A 21,351-nucleotide genomic window follows, 5' to 3' on the forward strand; every position below is an offset into this window, starting at 1 on the left:
ATTTTAATACAATTCTGAAGATGAAATAAGAATGAAAAGCTGAAAATCAGATTGAAATTGTAAACCTGCAAATAAAGTTGGTTTAGGGCACTACCTTAATGAGGATTCTTTCTGAAAGCATAGCAAATAGATGGCAGTGGACAAAGGCATAAAGACATTCACAAAAAAACAAGATCTAAGTATGAATTAAGTAGCATAAATGAGAGGATCCCCTGGGATCCTGAAATTCAATGAGGAATAAACCTAAGTATAGCATCTTTGGAACTTTCAGTCATTTCATGATCCTCAGAAAAATGTCTCAGTCTTTTCAGCTCAATGAAGTTTAAGAAATCATAATTCTTTTGTTTTGAGCTGAACAAAGGTGTTTGCTCCCTATTGAAATGAAATAGATGTTAGAATGAGTAGCAAGTTTATTCATATCCATCATTATCTACTTTAAAACGAATGAGTTGAATCCTCAGATTTATCATCAGGAGCTACTGGACCTGCTTTCATTTTCTGGGATTTTCTTTTTTGTGATTCTATTCGTGAGGACTGATATTTCATTACTTTTATTCTTTCTTAGCGGTATTCCAAAGGACAAAGAAAAAATTTATTTAAAGCTTAAAAATTAAACGTATTCCATTAAACCAGGAAAATATAGAATAAAAAAATTGGGGTTTGTTATGTTTAGATTGTTGTTAAAATTTCCAATGAAATTGTTTTCCATTATCCCTTTATTTTTTTATAACTTAATTGAATATCCCTTTATTCTAACTTGTATAAATTATTCAGCAATTACTTAAACTTACAAAAATTAAACCCAGATGACAACCCATTGAACCCAGATGACAAATAGTGAAGACTATTTTTTCTGGTATATTGAAAGCTAAGAGGTATTGATATAAAGAAGAGAAGAGAGAGAATGGAAAATTTCCTGAATTTCTGAAAAATGAAAGCCAGAGAACTGGAGAAAGGGGAAAAAGCTCCAAAACAACCTTCTCTGGCTTTCTAATTTAATCTATTGGTATCCTAGACCAAGGCATTTGAGCTAAATCTGTGAATCTAAAGTATTCAAATGTTTGTAAAATATTTACAACATGCAATTGATTATAATTATTACATCTAAGCTATATCACCTTGTGCTGGTCCTGACACAAATGATTGTTCATTAAATATTCATGAATGAAAACTTAAAGAATTAAAAGTATTATTATTATCATCATCACATAATCATTTTTATGTTTTGAAATTGACTATAAAAAGGGGGCCTCCCTGGTGGCGCAGCGGTTGAGCGCTGGGTTGCGAAGCTGCCCGCAGCCTCTGCAGGGCCGGTTCGATCCCCGGCTGCTCCCCGGCCACAGGAGGAGGGTCCCACATGGCGCGCAGACCTCTCCTGCCGCCCGCTGCTCCCCTCAGCAGTGTACTTCGGTCCTTCTGCCTGCTCTGCTCCCGGCTCTGGCTCTGGTGAATTCTCTCACCCTCCCGCGCTTCTGACTGTACCCAGTGCATGTATAAACAAAAAAAAACAAACAAACAAATAAATAAATAAATAAAAACATGCCTCTAAAAAAAAAAAAAGAAATTGACTATAAAAATATAAAATCTGACATAACTTCCCCCAAAAAAATCTATTTGAAAAGCAAATACGCCTAAGATCATTACTTCGTCAAACTGGCAATTTTCAAAATATCAAAGAGTATTAAAAAGAGAGGGAGAGGTTCTTTGGTTAAATAAAGTTCAGAAACTACAGTTAACCTATAAAAAAAGGACTCGACTCATCAGGAATTTTACCATGCTAATAATAAAAATAATTGTGAGCCTTAAGAGTAGAATTTAAGTACATTGTCTAAAACTATTGGACCTTGGAACTTTCACTCCAAGGACTATGGGGGGAAGAAAAGGGTAAGTATTCTAAATACCCTGTGACTTTGTTTAGTCATTGCTTACTTTAAACACTAGTTAATACATAACTGCCATATTTTTATTCTTACTTCTGAACCACATATTTGGAAACTTTCTGAAACTGCAATGCATTGGTTGAGTGTACCAAGGGGGGTGTGGGAGGGCAGTTTTCTGCATGAAGCCTGCCAGATAAAGCCTTTGAAATTGCTTGGTTTTTAACCAGGAGCGGGACACCTGAGAATTATCCCCACTTCCTGACAACAAAGCTCCACTATCCCCAAATCATCTAACAAAGACTAAGTTGCCATAAACAAATTAATTCTAACGTGTTGGTACTGAGACAGCCCCCATCTCAGTAATCATGTAGCTATAAAAGTGTTCCAGTGGTCTTCCGTTGGAGTGTGCTGATGGTAAGAGGGTGCTCCACAGATATATTTTTTAAGATTTTTATTTTATTTATTTATGCATACAAGAACTGGGGTATATAGGCCAGAGGTTCAGGGGTGCAGGAGGTATGTGTGAGAGGAGTCACCAGAGACAGAGTAGGGAGCAGAATAGAAGGATATACTGAAATACACTGTTAAGGGGAGTAGTGGGCAAGACAGGAGAGTTCTGCTGCACCACATGGGTTAGCTCCCTGGCAGGGGTCAAACTCCTGACACAGTGGCTGGCAATAGCTTGATAGTGCTGAGACATAAAACCCCTTGTGCCACCAGGGAGGCCCCTCCATAAATATTAACTATATATACATCTACTACATTTCTCACAAGGCTGTCCAGCATCATTTATTCCCCATTTTCTCTGTATCAATCACACTGTCCTCCTTCCAATCTTTCCAACTCCATCGCTACCCTCTGAAGGCTTTGAACAAAGTTTTCCCTTATCTACTGAGACTGATATACAAAAGGACAGTGGCCAGATGATACATATAAAAATAAAACGCTGATCTAAAATATGCAGCAACTATCCCAGAAAACCAACCCCATTATTCTATAGTAACCAGCCCAGGAAGCCAGCTTCCTGTAAGCCAAACTTGTAGGAAGTCAGGGAATTCAGGAAGCCAAACAATAATCCCTGTAAAAACTGTCCCATTATAGGAATAATAACTGGCAGATCTCTGATTTTTATCCTCTGCTTCTAATTTAAGACCAACCAGATAAAGTCAAACAAGCAGCCCTAACCAATTACAAGGATGCCCTACTTCTAGACAGATTAGGAGTTCAGAGAATTCCATTTGGTATAGTAATTATTTTTTAGTTAAAGTCACTTGAAAAAAGCACAAAACCTTCCTTTCTTCCTGAAAACAGGAGATAAAATTCCCATGTGAAAATGTCTCTCCTGTATGTATCACCAGAGATGGGGAGTTAAGGTCAAGATAAATCTGTACAAACTAATCTTAACCCTTAACTTTTTAGTTACTTTTCCACAAATAGCTATCCTAGGTCAACACCTTTGTCTTGCCACATTTTCAAAATTTACTAATTTTTTTTTAAGATTTATTTTATTTATTTATGCATACAAGAGCTGGAGTGTAGGTCAGAGGGTAGCAGAGGGTAGCAGAACAGGCAGACTGACTGAAATACATGCTGAGGGGAGCAGGTGGCAAGGCAGGAGAGGTCTGCTTTGCCATGTGGGTTAGCTTCCTGGCTGGGGGTCAAACTTGTGCTGCAATGGCTGCAGATAGTTTCATAATGCTGCGACTTAACCCCTTGTGCCACCAGGGAGGCCCATAATTTACTAATCTTTGCCCAACCTAGTATATAAGCTTCAGGCCCTGAATTTTTTGGATCTTGATTTTTCTTGAGAAGGCTACCACATACATGTAAGAGTTATTAAAATGTGTATGCTTTTCTCCTGTTCATTAGTCTTATGTCAGTTTAATTCTTGGGCCCAGTCAGAGATCCTAAGATGGTAGAGAAGAAATTTTATTACCACCAACGGCTTACCCATGTCACTCCAACCAGGGTATACTTGAAACTTTCACTTTTTTCCATTATGAAGCTTTCCTATTACTCTCCTGCGTCTTGAGTCTTTGCCAAAATGCAAGCAGTGGTTGTTGATTCCTTTCTTTTAGAAAACTCTAAATAAATAGACTTTGCTTACTCTCATTCAACAGGTCTTCATTTATTTCCACACTGCAAGGCCCTTTTCCCACTCTTGAACCTTTCTTTAATGGTACTTATCACAGGTAGTATTTAAAATTCATTTACAGGAGCATCCCTGGTGGCACAAGGGATTACAACTCAGTACTATGACACTATCCTCAGCCACTGCAGTGCAATCCCCCGCCAGGGAGGTGACCTGCATGGCACAGCAGACCTTTCCTGTGTCACCCGCTGCTCCCCTCAGCAGTGTTTTTCAGTCAATCCACCTGTTCTGCTCCGCACTCTGTCTCTGGTGAATCCTCTCACCCCCCTGCACCTCTCGCCTGTACCCCAGTTCTTGTATGCATAAATAAATAATTTTTTTTAAAAAGTCAATTCTTTTCACTCAGAATTTTTGTACAATCAGATATATGTTTTTCACTGCTTTTTGTTGTTGTTTTGCAAATTGTGACCCAGCAGAAGGTATTTAATCCATTTCTGCTTTGCTTCTTTACCTGTAAAATGGAGAAAATAGCACAGTTCAGAGATTTACTCCAAAATTAATAATGGTAATTTCTGGGTGTCAACATTGGCTTTATCATTTTCATTATTTATATTTATGCAAAGAGGTTTTTCTGACAAAAGTGATGGTTATCCAACGAGTAGTATTCATTTCAGATAAATATAAAGTGAACTTTGAAGTGGTCAACCATACGAAATTCCTCTGGAAAATTAGTTTTTCATTCTTCTGGCGTCAGATAAATCTGATTGGGATCGGCTCTTCCTTTTGGGGAGAAAGTCACATTTTTAGTACTTAACCTTTCTTTCGGTCAGTTTTCTTCCCGACTAAACTAAGAAAACGCCATATACCTCAAAAGGCTGTAAAAAGTAAAGGAAGAAAATTAAATAAGTTAACTAACAGGGGTTTAAGAATTTAGATATTTAAGAAATAAATTATCATTTAGCAACATTAAGTAAAAAAAAATTAGAATCCTTAACTGGGGTGCATAAAGGTTGATAACACTCAGTCTTACCCTACAGAGCGGAAAACAGGGTGACGCGCAGAAGCGCTGCAGAAGCACTTCCACCAGGAACTAAACTTTACAGTCTTCGTTACACCACCGGAACCATAACATGAACGGCAATCGGCAGATTTGCACATGCGCAATGAGGCTCCCCTAGCTGCTGCTTGCTCAACTACGCGCCCAAGGTGCCTACTTGTGCGCCGGCGCTGTGACCTAGCCTTAGCGCATGCGCTGAGTAGGACTAGCTTGGTTGAGCACTATGGCGTGGGTACCAGCGGAGTCTGCAGTGGAAGAATTGATGCCCCGGCTATTGCCAGTGGAGCCCTGCGACTTGACAGAAGGTTTCGATCCCTCGGTGCCCCCGAGGACGCCTCAGGAATATCTGAGGCGGGTCCAGTGAGTGATTTAGCGCCGTTCGGGTGGGCTGATCATTCGCCCTAACCCTGGGCTCACGGTCCTCCTGCTCGACCCCACTGTGTGTTAGACCTCCGCCTCCATCCCCGTCCTCAAACTCAGTTAACTCCAGTGGAATCAAGATCCTTTGATTACATCTTTACTTGGGAGAAAGTCTATGAATTAAAAACTATTAAAGTCGATTACCCACGTCAAGCTGTGTGTTCTAAGATTATCTTGCTTTCAATTCAAATATTTTCTGAAATAATTTTAATACCGCACTTGCAAATCTGAGGGGTTTGTTTCCGATTTACAATCGACTGTAGGAATAGATCGCATACGAACAAACACTAGTAATTATTTTTCTTGCCTTTATTGTTTATAGGATCGAGGCAGCTCAATGTCCAGATGTTGTGGTAGCTCAAATTGACCCAAAGAAGTTGAAAAGGAAGCAAAGTGTGAATGTTTCTGTGAGTCTTATTACCCTTCAGGGGATTTTTTTTTTACACGTACAAATTAAAAGACCAAGGCTCTTCCTATAGTATTTTACCGTTTCGATTATGATGTAGGTTAATTTCTGACTACTACCTATGAAGTTAGACATTTGCTTATACTTTTCCTCCCTAAAAGGGGAGTTGGAGTTTATTGCCTCCCGAATAACTTTAAGTAACCCTGCCCCTTGTGGATTTGTTCATCATATTTTAGGATGTGATTCAATCCTAAGAATCTTTAAATAGTGTACTTATTTTATCCTTTATTTTTAAGAAACATTTTTTCCAATTGTCTTCATAATTATTATTGTACTGGTATTTTATCTTACTTGGTACAGTTTGGTGTGTTCTAAATTTGACTGCATTTTGTTTTGGGAATATAAACCCAAATATCCTAACACTTTTCTAGCAACTGGACACTAAACATTTTCATTCATTTGTTTATTCACATTTTTAGTAAGCACCTAGGTTGTGTCAAGCACTGGGAACACATCATAAGATAGAACAGGTCTTTACCTTTGGAACATATATAGTTACAAACAAGTAATAACACTTATGGCTATGGCTATGAAGAAAATTGATGTATATAATGATGAATACATAGTAATAGGAGAACTACTTTAGTCACAGAAGATCTCTCCGATGAGGTGATATTCAAGCTATGGTAAAAGGAGAAGGGCAGTTTTTATTGGGATAAGCCTTTTTCCTTTTATATGCTAAATAATTCCTTTATCTGATGTTTATAAACGTGAAGTTTTAATTCAGAAACTTATGTAATTCCTTTTCAGTAGTTGATGGAAGGCAATGTATATATCTAGCTTTTTTAAAGTAACCACACTAAGTTTTAGTTCAAGAAATACATCACCAGTTGCAAAATATGTGCTGTTTTAGGAAACAGCTGCAGTCATTCTAAAATTCAGATGTCTTATTTATTCTAGTACATTTTGCCTATACCAAAATGCTGCTTTTCAGTTATAAAAAGATATGGCTAGATTATATATTCGGGACTTAGGTCATTTAGGATTTCTTAAAAACTCCATAGTAAACAATTCCAGATTAAAGCAAGTATATAAAGGATCTTTTCCTAATGTTTTAAACTTGTACATATATAGTACAGTGAAATGCCTACTGTTTTTGCATTTGCAAAATATTTTTTTTTCTTGTATAGCCTTAATCATTTACTATATTATTCATTTTTCATGTCATTCTGATTTTACTTGCAGGTGCATGAGATTCTACTTATAACATTAATATTGATTCTAATATTTATAAACTGGTCTTTAGCTTTCAGGATGTCAACCTGCTCCTGAAGGATATTCCCCCACACTTCAGTGGCAACAGCAACAAGTGGCACAGTTTTCAACTGTTAGACAGGTAAACGTACTTTAATCATTTAACCAAATTAAATCCCTCTCTCCCTCCCTTAGATTTTTTTCTGTTTTTGGATTATAGTTGGAAAAATAATAATTGTGATTTTGAAGTGTAATATTTAGGAGTCGATTACTAAAGTATTATTTTAGTTATTAGAAATAGTACAGTTTGAAACATTTTCCAAGTTTTAGGATTGTTAAAATATTGTGCAGCAGTTGATTTCTTTCCAGTTACCCAATAACTGAAGATCACTATCTAGTTTTTCTTCCTTTAGAGTGTGAACAGACATAGAAATCACTGGAAATCACAACAGTTGGATAGCAATGTGATGATGGTATGTAAGTTTCTGTTTAAATTGTACAGTGTCTATCTATTTGAAATAGTCCATATTATCTTCCAGTCTTTAAAGATTCACTTACTTAGTCCTGTTATCTTCCTTCTCTCCCATCTGCCATTTGTGTTAGCAATTCTATTATAGTAGTAGCCTGAAAAGCATAGAATCAATAATGCAAAATGTTATTTACATGACAATTTCAACCCACGGCATCTTGAGAGATTTTAGATAGGTAATCATCAGACCTCTAAAAGTTTTTTTTTTTTTTTATAGATTTTTTTTCTTAATTTATTCATTTATGCATGCACGCGCCGAGCTGGGGCACAGGCCAGAGGCGCGGGGGATGAGAGGATTCACCAGAGACAGAGTGGGGAACGGAACAGGCAGACTGACTGAAATACACTGCTGAGGGGAGCAGCAGGCAAGTCAGGAGATGTCTGCTGCGCCATGTGGGTTGCTCCCTGGCCGGCCAGGGGATCCACCTTGCACTGCAGAGGCTGCGGACTGCTTCATAGGTTGCATCTTAACCCCTTGCGCCACCAGGGAGGCCCACCTCTACATGTTTTTAAGGATTCTTTTAGACATTTACTTTTTGAGAGCTAAGTACTTTTTTAGTATTTATGATTTAAGATTGAATAGAGGCTTATTGGATTTTCTTGATGTGGTCATGGCACTGATAACAGTGATTTTTTTTTAAAGATTTATTTATTTATGCATACAAGAACTGGGGTATAGGCCAGAGGGGCAGTGGGGGGGATGAGAAGATTCACCAGAGACAGAGTGGGGAGCATAACAGGAGTATTGACTGAAATATATTGCTGAGGAGAGCAGCAGGTGAGACAGGAGAGGTCTGCTGCGACATGTGGGTAGCCCCCTGGCCAGGGATCGACCTCATGCTGCAGAGGCTGCTGATAGCTTCCTAGTGCTGTGCTTAATCCCTTGCACCACCAGGGAGGCCTCCGAACAGTGATTTTTTAATGAAACTTGTCATGCGTATGAGAAAGTAGTATCTCCTAATTTTTATCAGCTTAGATAAAATTTTAAGTTCTTCAGTTAGATGTATTATATCTGGACTACTGCATAGAAAGGCAGGTGGTGAAGAAATGGATACTTTGTTCCAGGGCATACTTTCTACCTTTTAGGGAGTGTTATATTTTTGAGAATGAGATGAAAGCTTTTTATCTTCAAAGATAAAAAATGTGCCTAAAACAGTTTCCAAAATTTCGGGTTGTTCATAGATTTCACATTTTAGAATCTTTCTCTAGGTAGTGATTTCTTAACATCTTTTACACAGTGACACATTCAGATAAATTGAGGAGGCTACTTGTATAGTATTCCTGAGACTACCAACTGAAAACTGAAAGATCCAACGTATGGCTTCTCTATCTGCTGCTCCATGCCAGCTGAAAGCTCTGCTCTATAAAAGTATAAAAGGCAATAAAATTTTCCCAAAATAATTTAACTCATAAAGCCTTTCATTATGCTATGAGGCCTCCTAATAAGAAGGGGGTAGGACACAGGCAGATATATTTTTTTCTTGCTTAGTGTGAGGACTCTTAAATACATGCTTACTAGGACAGGAAAGTGTTGCATTGATAGCATGATGATATAATTTTTGTCAAAAATGGAAATAACCTAACATAATTGATTCCGTCTAGAGTGGAACATTAGGTCGCAGTAATATACATTTACATGACAAATTTAAGCATTATGTAAAAATTGAAAAATTTTTAAAGCATGTTTTGATGACAGCTATGTAAATATAAGTATTTATTTATTGATTCATCCAGTCATTTATTAAGCACCTACTGTATTTAATAATCAGGGTATTCTGTGCTCCCTGAAGCAGAAACACTATCTGACCCAGTGGAATAATGGGAAATGGTATATGCACTGTTGCAGGATAATAGGTTTTAACTTTAAAGGTGTCATCTTCACAATGAACTCCAATGATAGCTATTTATCCTCAGGGGGAAAAACTGTACCTGTGTAAGGTAATGTGCAAGGTGATGTATGCAAATCATTGTTTTGTTAAGTATGCACTAAATGTTTTTTCCCACTCGCTCTGCTTTTTCCATCTTGCAATCTAGATTAAATCTGATCCTTCCACTGGAAAGCCCTTCAAATATGTGTGAAATATATAATCATTTCTCCTTCCATGGGATAAACATCCTTCATTTTTGTAATAATTCCTTGTACATTTTTTTCCCATGCCAATTTCCATCTTTATCATCCTGCTTTGAACACATCCTTGCTTGTCAGTGTCCATAAAGTATGATCCAAACTAACATGAAAACCAAACATCCCACATTTTGACATACTGGAAGTTGGGGCTTCTATATATGAACTTAGCGGAGGATACAGTTCAGCTCATAACAGGCTCCATTTCTTTGTGCTGAGGTGGTGGGACTATGGAGAAATTCTCACTTCTTTTTTTATACTTTGGTATAAAAAATTACATAGAAATAAATAAAACCATTGTTTTTTCTTTCAGCCAAAATCTGAAGATGAAGAAGGCTGGAAAAAATTTTGTTTAGGTGAAAGATTATGTGCCGAAGGGGCTATTGGACCAGTCACAAATGAAAATCCTGGAATAGATTATGTACAAGTAGGTGATAAGTGAATAAACAAAAAAAAAAGTGTTCTAATTTTGGTTCATCATTTAGTATAAGGGGTCAGCAAACTATAAGCTTAGGCTCATGAACTAAGAGTGGTTTTTATGTTTTTTAAGACTATAAAATCAAACAAATTATATGTGACTGACACCTGCAAAGATGTGGCTGCAAAGCCTAAAATATTTGCTCTCTGACTCTTCAAGAAAATGCTTACTAAATCCAGACTTAGTTTATTGGCTCTTTTTTCTATTTTTTTTTTTTTAAAGATTTATTTATTTATTTATGCGTACAAGAGCTGGGGTACAGGACAGAGGTGTGGGGGTGAGAGGATTCACCAGAGACAGAGTGGGAAACAGAACAGTCAGATTGACCGAAGTACACTGCTGAGGGAAGCAGCGGGTGAGTCAGGAGAGGTCTCCTGCACCATGTGGCTATCTTCCTGGCCGGCCAGGAGATCGAACTTGTGCTGCAGAGGCTGCAGACAGCTTCATAGGTTGTGTCTTAACCCCTTGCACCACCAGGGAGGGCCCCTTTTTTTTTTTAAAGATTTATTTATTTATGCATACAACAGCTGGGGTGCAAGCCAGAGGTGCAGGGGATGAGAGGATTCAACAGAGACAAAGTGGGGGGCAGAACAGGCAGGCTGACTGAAATACACTGCTGAGGGGAGCAGTGGGCTGTGCCATGTGGGTCACCTGCCTGGCTAGGGATTGAATTGGTACTGCAGTGGCTGCCGACAGCTTCATAGTGCTGAGACTTAACTGTTTGTGCCACCAGGGAGGCCCTATAATGTGACGTTTTTAGGTTAACTTTATTTTATTTATTTTTTTTTTTAAAGATTTATTTATTTATTTATTTATACATGCAAGCACTGGGTACAGTCAGAAGCGCGGGAGGGTGAGAAAATTCACCAGAGCCAGAGCGGGGAGCAGAGTAGGCAGAAGGACCTAAGTACACTGCTGAGGGGAGCAGTGGGCGGCAGGAGAGGTCTGCGCGCCATGTGGCACCCTCCTCCGGTGGCCGGGGAGCAGCTGGGGATCGAACCGGCTCTGCAGAGGCTGCGGGCAGCTTCACAACCCAGTGTTCAACCGCTGCGCCACCGGGGAGGCCCCCCCTAGGTTAACTTTATAGCTGTTGTTTAGCTGTATAATAATTTCATGAGTTAGGTAATATTTGTTTTTTTAAATGATTAAACATGGGTCAAACAATGAATGATGACTAGTCAAGGAAAGGAAAGAAAAGGTGACAGAGAGGTGATTAAAAGTGTTTATAAATTGCATATTCTGGCGATGAAATGTTGAGGGTGTATTTAAATTTCACATGATTTTATTTTAATTATAAATTATAACTCCTTTTGTCCTTCAGGATTCACCTGCCCTCAGGTTTGTAGGTATTCCTTATGGAATCCATTGCATACATCTGCATTACCTACTAACTTCCTACATTATGTTATATGATATGTTCTGTTGAATCACATTACTGGTTTGAAGAAAATAATTCTAATTCAAGTGCCCTTAATTCCTAAAAATATTAGCTTTAGCTAAAGATTTTTTAAAATTGTATATAATTTAATGTCATGTATCAAGTAGTATCAATGTCTTTTTTTAGCATTTTTAAATTTCATACTTTTCTACATTTTATTAAAATCATTCTTTATCTTTAAATTTAAATGTTCCAATTTTAAGATATTATTTTCTTGGTTATTACCAGTGTAATATTTAATGGAATGTTCTATTTTAATGAGCAACAAACGATTTTTCTTTCATTCTTTTATAAATAACAGTGTGGTGAGAAGTTCATCAGTTTGAAAAAAAAGCCACCCCCTTATAAGACTATTTAGTAAATTTCAGTCTCATTTTTCTTTCAGATCGGTTTTCCTCCCTTGCTTAGTATTGTTAGCAGAATGAATCAGGTAAATTTATCTAATAATAAGGATATATGCATTATTTTCATTGTAATGTGTGTGAAAGCTTCTGAATATATTGACTGAGTATTTACATTATGCATGACTGTGTCCTAATATCTTTAAGTTTATTTAAGATTTATTTGTATTTATTTATGCATACAAGAACTGGGGTCTAGGCAAGGGGAGCGGTGGGGAGAGGATTCACCAGAGACAGAGTGGGGAGCAGAACAGGTAGATCTTCTGAAACACACTGCTGAGGGCTTCAGTGGGTGAAAAAGGAGAGGTCTGCTGTGCCATGTGGGTTAGCTCTCTGGCCAGGGATCGAACTCATGCTGAAGTGGCTGGGGATAGCTTGACAGTGCTGAGACTTTAACCCCTGTGCCACCAGGGAGGCACCTGGAAGATAAATTTTTTTGAGGGTCATACATTGTTGTAAATCATATACTTACAGTTTCATTTACTTTATCATTTGCATAAAGATACTGTATTACTCATACTAAATTCAGTGAGAGTGATTTTTGTTGAGTGCCCAGCTGTATTTGAATAAGCTAGAGAGAATATTTTCAGGTATAATAAATTCTGTTATAGCTTTATAACAGATCTGTTTCTAGCTTTTTCTTTATATTTACATTTTGATTTAATGAAAATAATCTAAACATATTTATATAAAGATGTCCATAAAAACATTGGAATTTTTCAAATAGTTATAAACTTAATCAATAGTTATAAACTAAATTCTAGGATTTAAGCCAGGATATTGACATTTAAAAATATATAAGAATATTGGTCTATAAAAACATCTCACTGAGTGAGCCATCTAATTAAATTATTCAATAATGTCCTAGTTTTCTCTGGTAGTTTAAAGAATAGGACAACTTTTAACATTAGAGTTGTTTTCTAACTAGTATTAATTAAACTCACGTAGAACTTACCAGGTTTTTATTACTAATAACATTTTTCTACCTACTCTCTTCTTTTTAGGCGACAGTCACTAGTGTCTTAGAATATCTGAGTAATTGGTTTGGAGAAAGAGACTTTACTCCAGAATTGGTAGTATTTCATCTTTTTATATTCATAATGCATTCAAATTATATATACTTATATATGAAATATGACTACAGTATTTATGTATGTATGTATTATAGGTATAACTGTGCTTAAGGAAAACTCTGCTTGTTTATACTTATACTAGAAGGTAAATCAACATATGGCTTTAGTGATAAAGTCTTGCTTTGGGGTGGAAAAAAGCCAGCTAAAGAGTTGACTTATATCCTGATATAAACTGTTTGTCCTTGCATAGCAGCAACAAATAGGTCACACACTGGAAACCAGCCTGCACATATTGGGCAACACTGGCTTACAGAAGTTTGATGTGTATTTTCTAAAATTTGAAATCCAGTCCACAAAAGAATAATAGAAATAATAATAACAATAGCAATACTTTGGGCCAGGCATTGTTCTAAGGATTTTTTGCATAATTTCTCAATTCCCTCCTTCCTAACCTATGAACTATTAGTTGCATTTACTGATAAGAAGACTGGTATATATAGGAATTCAGTTCTTGCTTAAGGTCATACATATGGTAACGGGCAGAACTGAAACTCCTGGCCATGTGATCTGGCTATACTCTTAACAGATATGCTACTGACTCTCTATTTTATAGCTTTATAATCACAGCTCATTTTTCACCTCCAAAATTGGGTAAATTTTGTGAACATTATATAAATGAATGACTTGCTTAATCATATAATAAGAAATATTACCATCTTTTGAAGTTGAATTTGATATTCAGAAGCATATTTTTCACAGTATCTGTGTCTCTAAAACTCCCAAAGCTTTAGGTAAAATCTTTCTCCCTCCAGAAACTTACAGACACTGTAGTGTAATATAGAAGTTTCCAGCCTGATGATCAGCCAAGTGACTTAGATTAAGTCTCTTCTTGAAGTACAATGGCCATATTCTTTTATCACTAGACTTTCAGTTGGCTTTTTATATTTTCATTCTTTTTATTTTTTTAAAAGATTTATTTTCATTCTTTTTAAATCTCCACTTTTTAATGAGAAAATCTATGTTTACAATCACTGTTTCAGATTCAGTGGTTATCTATATAGTATACATAGTTGTAATTACCGTATATATTTTGGGTTTTTTGGCATTTCATGTATGTACTTCCGTATATTAATGTAATTCACATAATATCCATTGAATGTCTCATAGTTTGATTCATTTTTGACTATTTGGGTTCTTCCTTGTATTTTGCAAGATGAGTAAATCATACTCATTTAGACAAATTTCTTCTTATTATTAATTTCTGTGGAGTTATTGGATCAAGGTCTTATAGCCCTTTGTTACATTCTGTTAGATTGCTTTCCAGTAGAAATAAAGTCTCTTGTTATTACCATTTAACAACAGAGGAAATATTTATTATGCATTCTAAGTAATAAAGATCACTTCAAAATGTTATTACCTTATTTATGTTATTACAGTGATGAAACTTTTTTAAAAGTTATACATAGGAAAAAATGTACATTTTAAAATTTAAAAAAAAAGTCTTAAAAAAATTTAGCAGAAGTTGTATCTGAATGGTGGGATTGCAGGTTTGTTTTTTTCCATTTTGCTTTTTATATCCTTCAATTTCTCTTGATTGGCCATGTATTACTTTTGTAATTGAAAGGGGAATTGAGACAATTTAGTTTGACATGGTGTGAATATCAAAGCATTATGTAATCTAGACTATAGTTCCTTTGCATAGACTCAGGGACCAAGTTATAAAATTATTTGTGTATATCTTTATAGATGGCAAAGGAAAATGCATCTTAATTTTGTAAGGACTCACACATCTTAATGTAGTTTTTTTTTCTTAATGTAGGTTTTTTTGCCAATGAATTAAGGACTTAGTTGTGGGAATCTCTGAAACAAACTCTTTTGAGGCAAGAATATTTTGCAGTATCGAATGTTTTATGTCTATAGTTAGACAATACAAAAGATGTCTAGATGATCCTTTGTTGCTTATATCCAAACATGACACAGATATTCTATATGGATTGATTCATAGCAAATAATCATGTACAACATTGGACATTTTAAAAAGTAAATTAAATTTATGATATAGTACTTGCCTACTTATTACTTTTAAAAATTCTGTTTTAGGGAAGATGGCTTTATGCTCTATTGGCTTGTCTTGAAAAACCTTTATTACCTGAGGCTCATTCACTGATTCGGCAGCTTGCAAGAAGGTGCTCTGAAGTAAGGCTCTTAGTGGTAAGTTGCAACTTAGTATTTCAAATTGAAAGGACTCACCAATTTATATAATAAACGATTAGATTTGGCCACATAATTAAAAGCCCAACATAATAGTAATTTAATATGAAATTTTAATATGAAATTAAAATAATATGAAATTTCTCTCAGACGTAGAAAAGTCAGAAAGTATGCAGATGAGATCTACAAGGGCAGTAACCCAAATATTTGAGGTCTGCTACATACAGATTTCATGCTCTAGTTAACCTTATGATCCAAGATGACTGCTGGAGCTACAACCATACTATTTCATTATAAGTAACTAGAAAGGTAAATTATAGGTAACTGGGAAGGAGAAGGCAGCCATCTCCTTTGAAGGACACTCCTAGAGGTTCTAATAACACATGTAGTTGAAGTGGCCAGAATTTAGTTATGTGGCCATAAGGAATTATGAAATGTTTGCTTTTAGCTGGGTGTCATTATGTCCAGCTAAATATACATTTCAGTTGCTAAATAGTAAGGAAAAACAAGCTAAAGTGGTCAACTTGCTGTCTTTGACACAATTTCTCCCTTCAGGAGAAGGAATTTCTCCCTTCAGGCCCTACTCTAACTCCTGCCTATAGCATCACAATATGAATTAATTTGTTTCCAGGTTACACCCACTTCTGGGTTTTTTTCTTTCATCTCCTCCTCCTTAACAAAATGTATACTGTCCTCCATTGATGACTATAAAATGCTTTCATTGAACATCCAAGATATGAACCAAATTATAAGGCCTGTAGTTCAAACATCAAGTACTTGCTACTTACTAAATATTCCCTATACTTTCTTCCTAGACTTTTTTCCCTCTGCATAAGTTTTTTCACTCTTCCAATCTGTATCTGAAGGCCATTTATTTTTCACAGTCTGATTCATTTTCCACCAATTTCTATGATACTTTGTCTGTTCTTAATAACTGAAAAGAATTTCTCTATCCTGTCTTCTCAATATACTTTGTGTCTTTAATGCACTTAACACATTTTTTTTCCCACTAAAACTAATATGTGCATATTTCATATTCTGTGCTGTTGCCACTAATGTATTTTATTCAACTTTGTTCTACATATTCTTTGGCACATAGAAGAATTGAATACACATAAATGGAAGTGTGTGCCAAGATTGAAAGAATATATGACATGCCTGTCATAACATTATTTAGTAGGTTATTGTTATTATTCTTTGAAATGTATAAAAATAAATTGCATATTCCATAAGACTGCTTTTCTTGTGTCTTGGTCTATCATTTTAACAAATACTTAGTGAATTCTCTAAAAGTTCACTTTTCAGGAACTACCTGCAACATAATTGAGAACCCTAATAAATTGAGAATATTTTCGGATATGTCTTACGTTGTAAGTCAAGATTTCACTTTTTCTCAATTGTAATTTCTTTAAAAAATTTTTTTTCATTATTGTCCAGTGAAGATATGGACTTTTTTTGCTCCTTTACTTGGAACCAGGGAGAAAAATCTCTCCCAGGTTATTCTCCTTAGAGCCTCAACTCTTACTTCTTTTTATTATTCAGGTTCTTTAATAGATGAGCTTAAATGGTCCTCAACTTTCTCTAGGGATCAGAAACTCCTTTTTCTATGAGGGTTCCTATTTTCATGTAAGCCTTACTATCATCTAGTAAAAGGAAATTTTTTCAAAGATTTTAGAGGAGAACAGACAACATTTTTTGACTTCCGTTTTATTTTTAGGACAGCAAAGATGATGAAAGGGTTCCTGCTTTGAATTTGTTGATCTGCTTGGTTAGCAGGTAAGAAAAAAACTTTAGTTTCTTGCTTCATAATGGTACTATTAATGGTGATAGAAGGTGTTGCTGTAAAATTACTGTAGTGGAAAAAAAAATTAGAGTAGTGGAAATCAAGGTGTAGGAAAATAGATGTATGAAAATTCCTTTTGTTTCCAGTTTTTCTCTGAATAATGCTGCAGTGAAGATTGTTATATATATATCAGTTTCATTATTTTCTGAAGATGAATTCCTTGAGTAAGTCAAATGGCATATACTAGTAAAACTGTGATTTTTTTTTTTTTTTTTTTTTTTGTGGGACCCTCGCCGGCGGCCGGGGAACAAACCCCTGCTGCGGAGGCTGCGGGGCAGCCTTGCAGCCCAGCGCTCAACCGCTGCACCACCAGGGGAGGCCCTAAAACTGTGATTTTTATTGCCAGTTTGCCCTCTGAAAACTCACACTTCCATGTTCCCACTAGAGTGTGAATGAGAGTATCTTTCTCCTTGTTAATAGTGGTCATTTTCAATGGATATAAATATTTCCTTTCTAATATTTAAAAAATACAATCAAATTATTTTTATTTGCTTTCGATTTACTACCAGTGAGTGGTGAACATGTTTCATCTTATTGCAGTTATATTTTTTACTTGACTATGTCCTTTGTTTATTTTCAGCTGGGCATATTTTTATGTATTTGTTTCATGTATATATGTTTGATATGATTTCTTTAAGATTTATTTTATTTATGCATCCAAGAACTGGGTATAGGCCAGAGGTTGGGAGGGGTAAGAGAGGATTCACCAGAGACAGAGTGGGGAGCAGAACAGGCAGATCTACTGAAATACACTGCTGAGGGGAGCAGCGGGCGAGACAGGAGAGGTTTGCTGTGCCATGTGGGTTAGCTCCCTGAAATATAATTTATATAAAAAAAAAAGGATATTTGCTATACTTTTCCCTTTATTTACTAATTTTTAGAATGAGTTGACGTTATCCAAAGATGATCAATAGGGTAGTTTCTGTTGGGTTTTTTTTTTTAATAAGGTAGTTTCTGTTGGTTTTTTATATATTTTTATAAAATAGAGATTTTAACATTTAAAATATTAGGCTCTATTACAGTTAGTATTTTTTGTGATGCTCCAATTATTCCATATTTGACCAAGGGAATCCCTTCAAGTCAATTTCTTGCTTTTTTTAATTGAAGTTATATTGCATTATAGCATAAGTTTCAGGTATGCATCATTAAAAATCAACATCTGTATAAACTACATTAAATTCACCTCTGAAAGTTCAATTCTGGACCTCCCCAGTGGCGCAGTAGGTTGAGTGCAGCACTGTGACGCTGTCGCAGCCTCTGCAGCACAGGTTCGATTCCCGGCCAGCCAGGGAGATTCCCACATGGCATGGCAGACCTCTCCTTTTGTGCCCGCTGCTCCCCTCAGCAGTGTATTTCAGTCATCTACCTGTTCTGCTCCTCACTCTGTCTCTGGTGAATCTGTCACCCTCCTGCACCTCTGGCCTCTCCCCCAGCTCATATATAAAAATAAATAAATCTTAAAAAAAAAAGTTTAATTCTATCCTTCACATTATTACTAGTAGTCTTGTGTAGCTTTCTTTCGGGTGTGCTAAGGTGAGTCAGATGCATTTTGGACATGTCTGGCTCTAAATCTGGAATCAGTCTTTAGGTAGTGCTGGTTCATCTTTTAATTAGAAAATGACATTGAGAGTTTACAGTTTTGACATTTGGGATGCTTGTTGTTATAGGTTGGTCATTATATTTAGGTCTTTTCAGTGACCAGAACTAGGAAAAAGAAAAAATAAAATTCTACATTCAAATTGTTATTTCAGTTCTAATTTAAGATTATTTTTCCATAATATATTTGTTTTTTCCTATGCTGAAAATTCTGGTTTCTAACAATACTAACATAATTATTGACTTTACCCTACCATATGTACATAATAGTTTTACAGTAAGAATACTAATAAATGACTCCTCAGTAAAACTGTTGAAATCAGTTTAAAATTGTTTGCAGTTCTTTTTGTCTCTGGTATATCTAACAAGGAACATATATCAGAACACTTTGTATAAGGTCATTTGAAAGTATTTTCCTCTCTGTGGTTAGAACACCAACTTTATATGTAGAGAGGTTCATTTGGTGGAATTTGACTTGTTATTTTTTATTTGATCTTGTTTTATAATTACATAATGTATTTACATTGTTCCAAATTTAAAGTTATACCTCCGAGTACATTTGGAGTATTTTGGAATCTACCATTTGCCTCTTCTATCCTCTTTTCTTCTCTAGTTATCCATTTTATTAATTTTTCATTTATTCTTTTATTCATTGTTTCTTTTGTAAAATTTAGTATATAAATATATCAGCAATCCTATACATGCTCACAAAAGCTAACATTCTGAACCTACTGGACTTTTTGTTTAACACTTAGTAATCTTGGAAATCACTATAGCAATGTAGATATTTTCCTCACTCCTTTTTTATAAAAGCTTCATTGTCTTCAACAAGTCCCCTTATTGATGAACATTTGGGTTGTTTGCAGTCTTTCGCTATTAAAAAATCGTTAGTTAGTGCTGCAATGAGTATCTTTAGCATATATTAAATTATTTTTTTACCAGGTATTTTGACCAACGTGATTTAGCTGATGAGCCATCTTGATGCAGCTGATCTGAGTAGAAGAAACTTGTGATAGGCAGCCTAAGCCCGTGGAAGTATAGTACCAACTCAAGCATGGATTACATCGTATCTTCAATGCTTTGTGAAGGGTTCTCGTAATCTGTGCCATTCAAGTTGATATCCAAAAGACAGGTTGTATTGATTTGAATGTCTGAAGTATCTTTTGGAAAAATATCATCCAGTTTTTGATAGTTAAATTTTTTTGTAATTACATGCTTTTAAAACAAATTAAGTGCCATTTTTTGGTGAAACATCCTACACAGAAACTGTATAATGAAATTTTATAGAGGTCCTTGGTGCTGTTTCATTGTTTATTTACAAATATACACATAAAATTTTCTTGAAAATGTTATTTTGGTTACTAAAATTTTATTTGACTCAAATGAAAGAAAAGACAATGGATAAATGTCTTTAATATTAAGATGAAGATAATCTATCAATAGATTAAATGGAAAGTATGTATGTTCACAACAAAAAATTAAACATTTTCCCATTAGCTTCCATACATTTATTTCTAATTCATTATACAAAACTTTTTGTTAACAAATCATTTTCAACAATACATTAATAGATCAATTTCTATTTTCTCAGTCAAATCCTTTGTTCATATCACTTAAAATTTTTCTATTTTTTTATCAGGAATGCTTTCTACTTTAAGTAATAGAAGATTCAAGTAGCAAATGTTTTTCTTTTCTTTTTTTTAAAGATTTATTTATTTGTGCATACAAGAACTGGGGTACCGGCCAGAGGTGTGGGGGTGACAGGATTCACCAGAGACAGAGTGGGGAACAGAGCAGGCAGATTGACTGAAATACACTGCTGAGGGGAGCAGCGGGCGAGTTAGGAGAGGTCTGATGTGCCATGTGGATAGCTCCCTGGCCGGGGATTGAACTCAGCTGCAGTGGCTGCTGATAGCTTCATAGGTTGCATCTTAACCCCTTGGGCCACCAGGGAGGCCCAAGTAGCAAATGTTTTTCAAATAGCAATTTATTAATAGGAAATCTAGAGAAGCTGGTTACTGATTCTGGCTCAGTGACTCCATGATACCAAGGTCTCTGAGAGTCTTTTGGTCTTTCCCTCACAATAACAAGATAGCCATTCCATTTCAAGATAGTGAGTCTGCACCCAAGACAGGAAAGCGGGGAAAGTATGATAGAGAGTCTTCCACAGCTGATCCTTCTCTCATAAAAGCAAAACCTCAGAAATCCCACAACAGATCCCAACATACTTTATTGGCCACGAGTATGTAACATAATTGCCTCCAGCTCCAAAAAGTGGAGTGGGGAAATGAAATTGTAAACTTTTCAAGTCTTTCTAATGGGAGGTTGATATATAAAAAAGAATTAGGAAAAAATGAATTTGACAACTGGTTTTTTTTTGTTGTTTTTTTTTTAAAGATTTATGTTTTTATTTATACAAGCACTGGGTATAGTCAGAGCGCGGGAGGGTGAGAGAATTCACCAGAGCCAGAGCGGGAAGCAGAACAGGCCGAAGGACGGAAGTACACTGCTGAGGGGAGCAGCGAGCGGCAGGAGAGGTCTGCGCGCC

At 35.9% G+C, this 21,351-nt stretch overlaps 2 protein-coding genes across 5 annotated transcripts in view; one reads left to right on the plus strand and one right to left on the minus strand.

Moving 5' to 3' along the window:
* Nucleotides 1–5,117, minus strand: part of SEC23A (SEC23 homolog A, COPII coat complex component) — a 61,045-nt gene extending 55,928 nt beyond the window's left edge. The window contains exon 1 of the mRNA XM_037503228.2: nucleotides 5,003–5,117. The gene's annotated coding sequence lies outside the window, so the exon portion shown is untranslated. The remainder of the gene's footprint in view (nucleotides 1–5,002) is intronic.
* On the plus strand, nucleotides 5,055–21,351 carry GEMIN2 (gem nuclear organelle associated protein 2). 4 transcript variants are annotated; one of them, XM_037503231.2, is made up of 10 exons: nucleotides 5,055–5,178; nucleotides 5,772–5,856; nucleotides 7,162–7,251; nucleotides 7,523–7,582; nucleotides 10,077–10,190; nucleotides 12,065–12,109; nucleotides 13,085–13,153; nucleotides 15,254–15,364; nucleotides 17,082–17,140; nucleotides 19,746–21,351. In XM_037503231.2, exons 1-10 carry the CDS (start codon nucleotides 5,129–5,131, stop codon nucleotides 19,783–19,785), a joined length of 723 nt encoding a protein of 240 aa, XP_037359128.1. In that variant the 5' UTR covers nucleotides 5,055–5,128; the 3' UTR covers nucleotides 19,786–21,351. The 4 variants fall into 4 exon arrangements, with proteins under 4 accessions (XP_037359128.1, XP_037359127.1, XP_054545980.1 ...); XM_037503230.1 differs by lacking the exons at nucleotides 5,055–5,178; nucleotides 19,746–21,351 and adding exons at nucleotides 5,193–5,389; nucleotides 16,658–16,734 and having other exon boundaries at nucleotides 17,082–17,123; XM_054690005.1 differs by lacking the exon at nucleotides 5,055–5,178 and adding an exon at nucleotides 5,195–5,380.

This window comes from Talpa occidentalis, unplaced genomic scaffold, assembly GCF_014898055.3.
Source record: "Talpa occidentalis isolate TD23 unplaced genomic scaffold, MPIMG_talOcc4v2.1 talOcc4.11, whole genome shotgun sequence".
NCBI classification, from domain to species: Eukaryota; Metazoa; Chordata; class Mammalia; order Eulipotyphla; family Talpidae; genus Talpa; species Talpa occidentalis.

Bases quoted from the DNA above. Each gene is read 5' to 3' on its own strand.
- GEMIN2 (XM_037503229.2), top strand. From the start codon at position 5,253: ATGGCGTGGGTACCAGCGGAGTCTGCAGTGGAAGAATTGATGCCCCGG. The intron at 5,390-5,771 runs GTGAGTGATTTA...TATTGTTTATAG, and splicing joins GAATATCTGAGGCGGGTCCA to GATCGAGGCAGCTCAATGTC. The intron at 7,252-7,522 runs GTAAACGTACTT...TTCTTCCTTTAG, and splicing joins AGTTTTCAACTGTTAGACAG to AGTGTGAACAGACATAGAAA.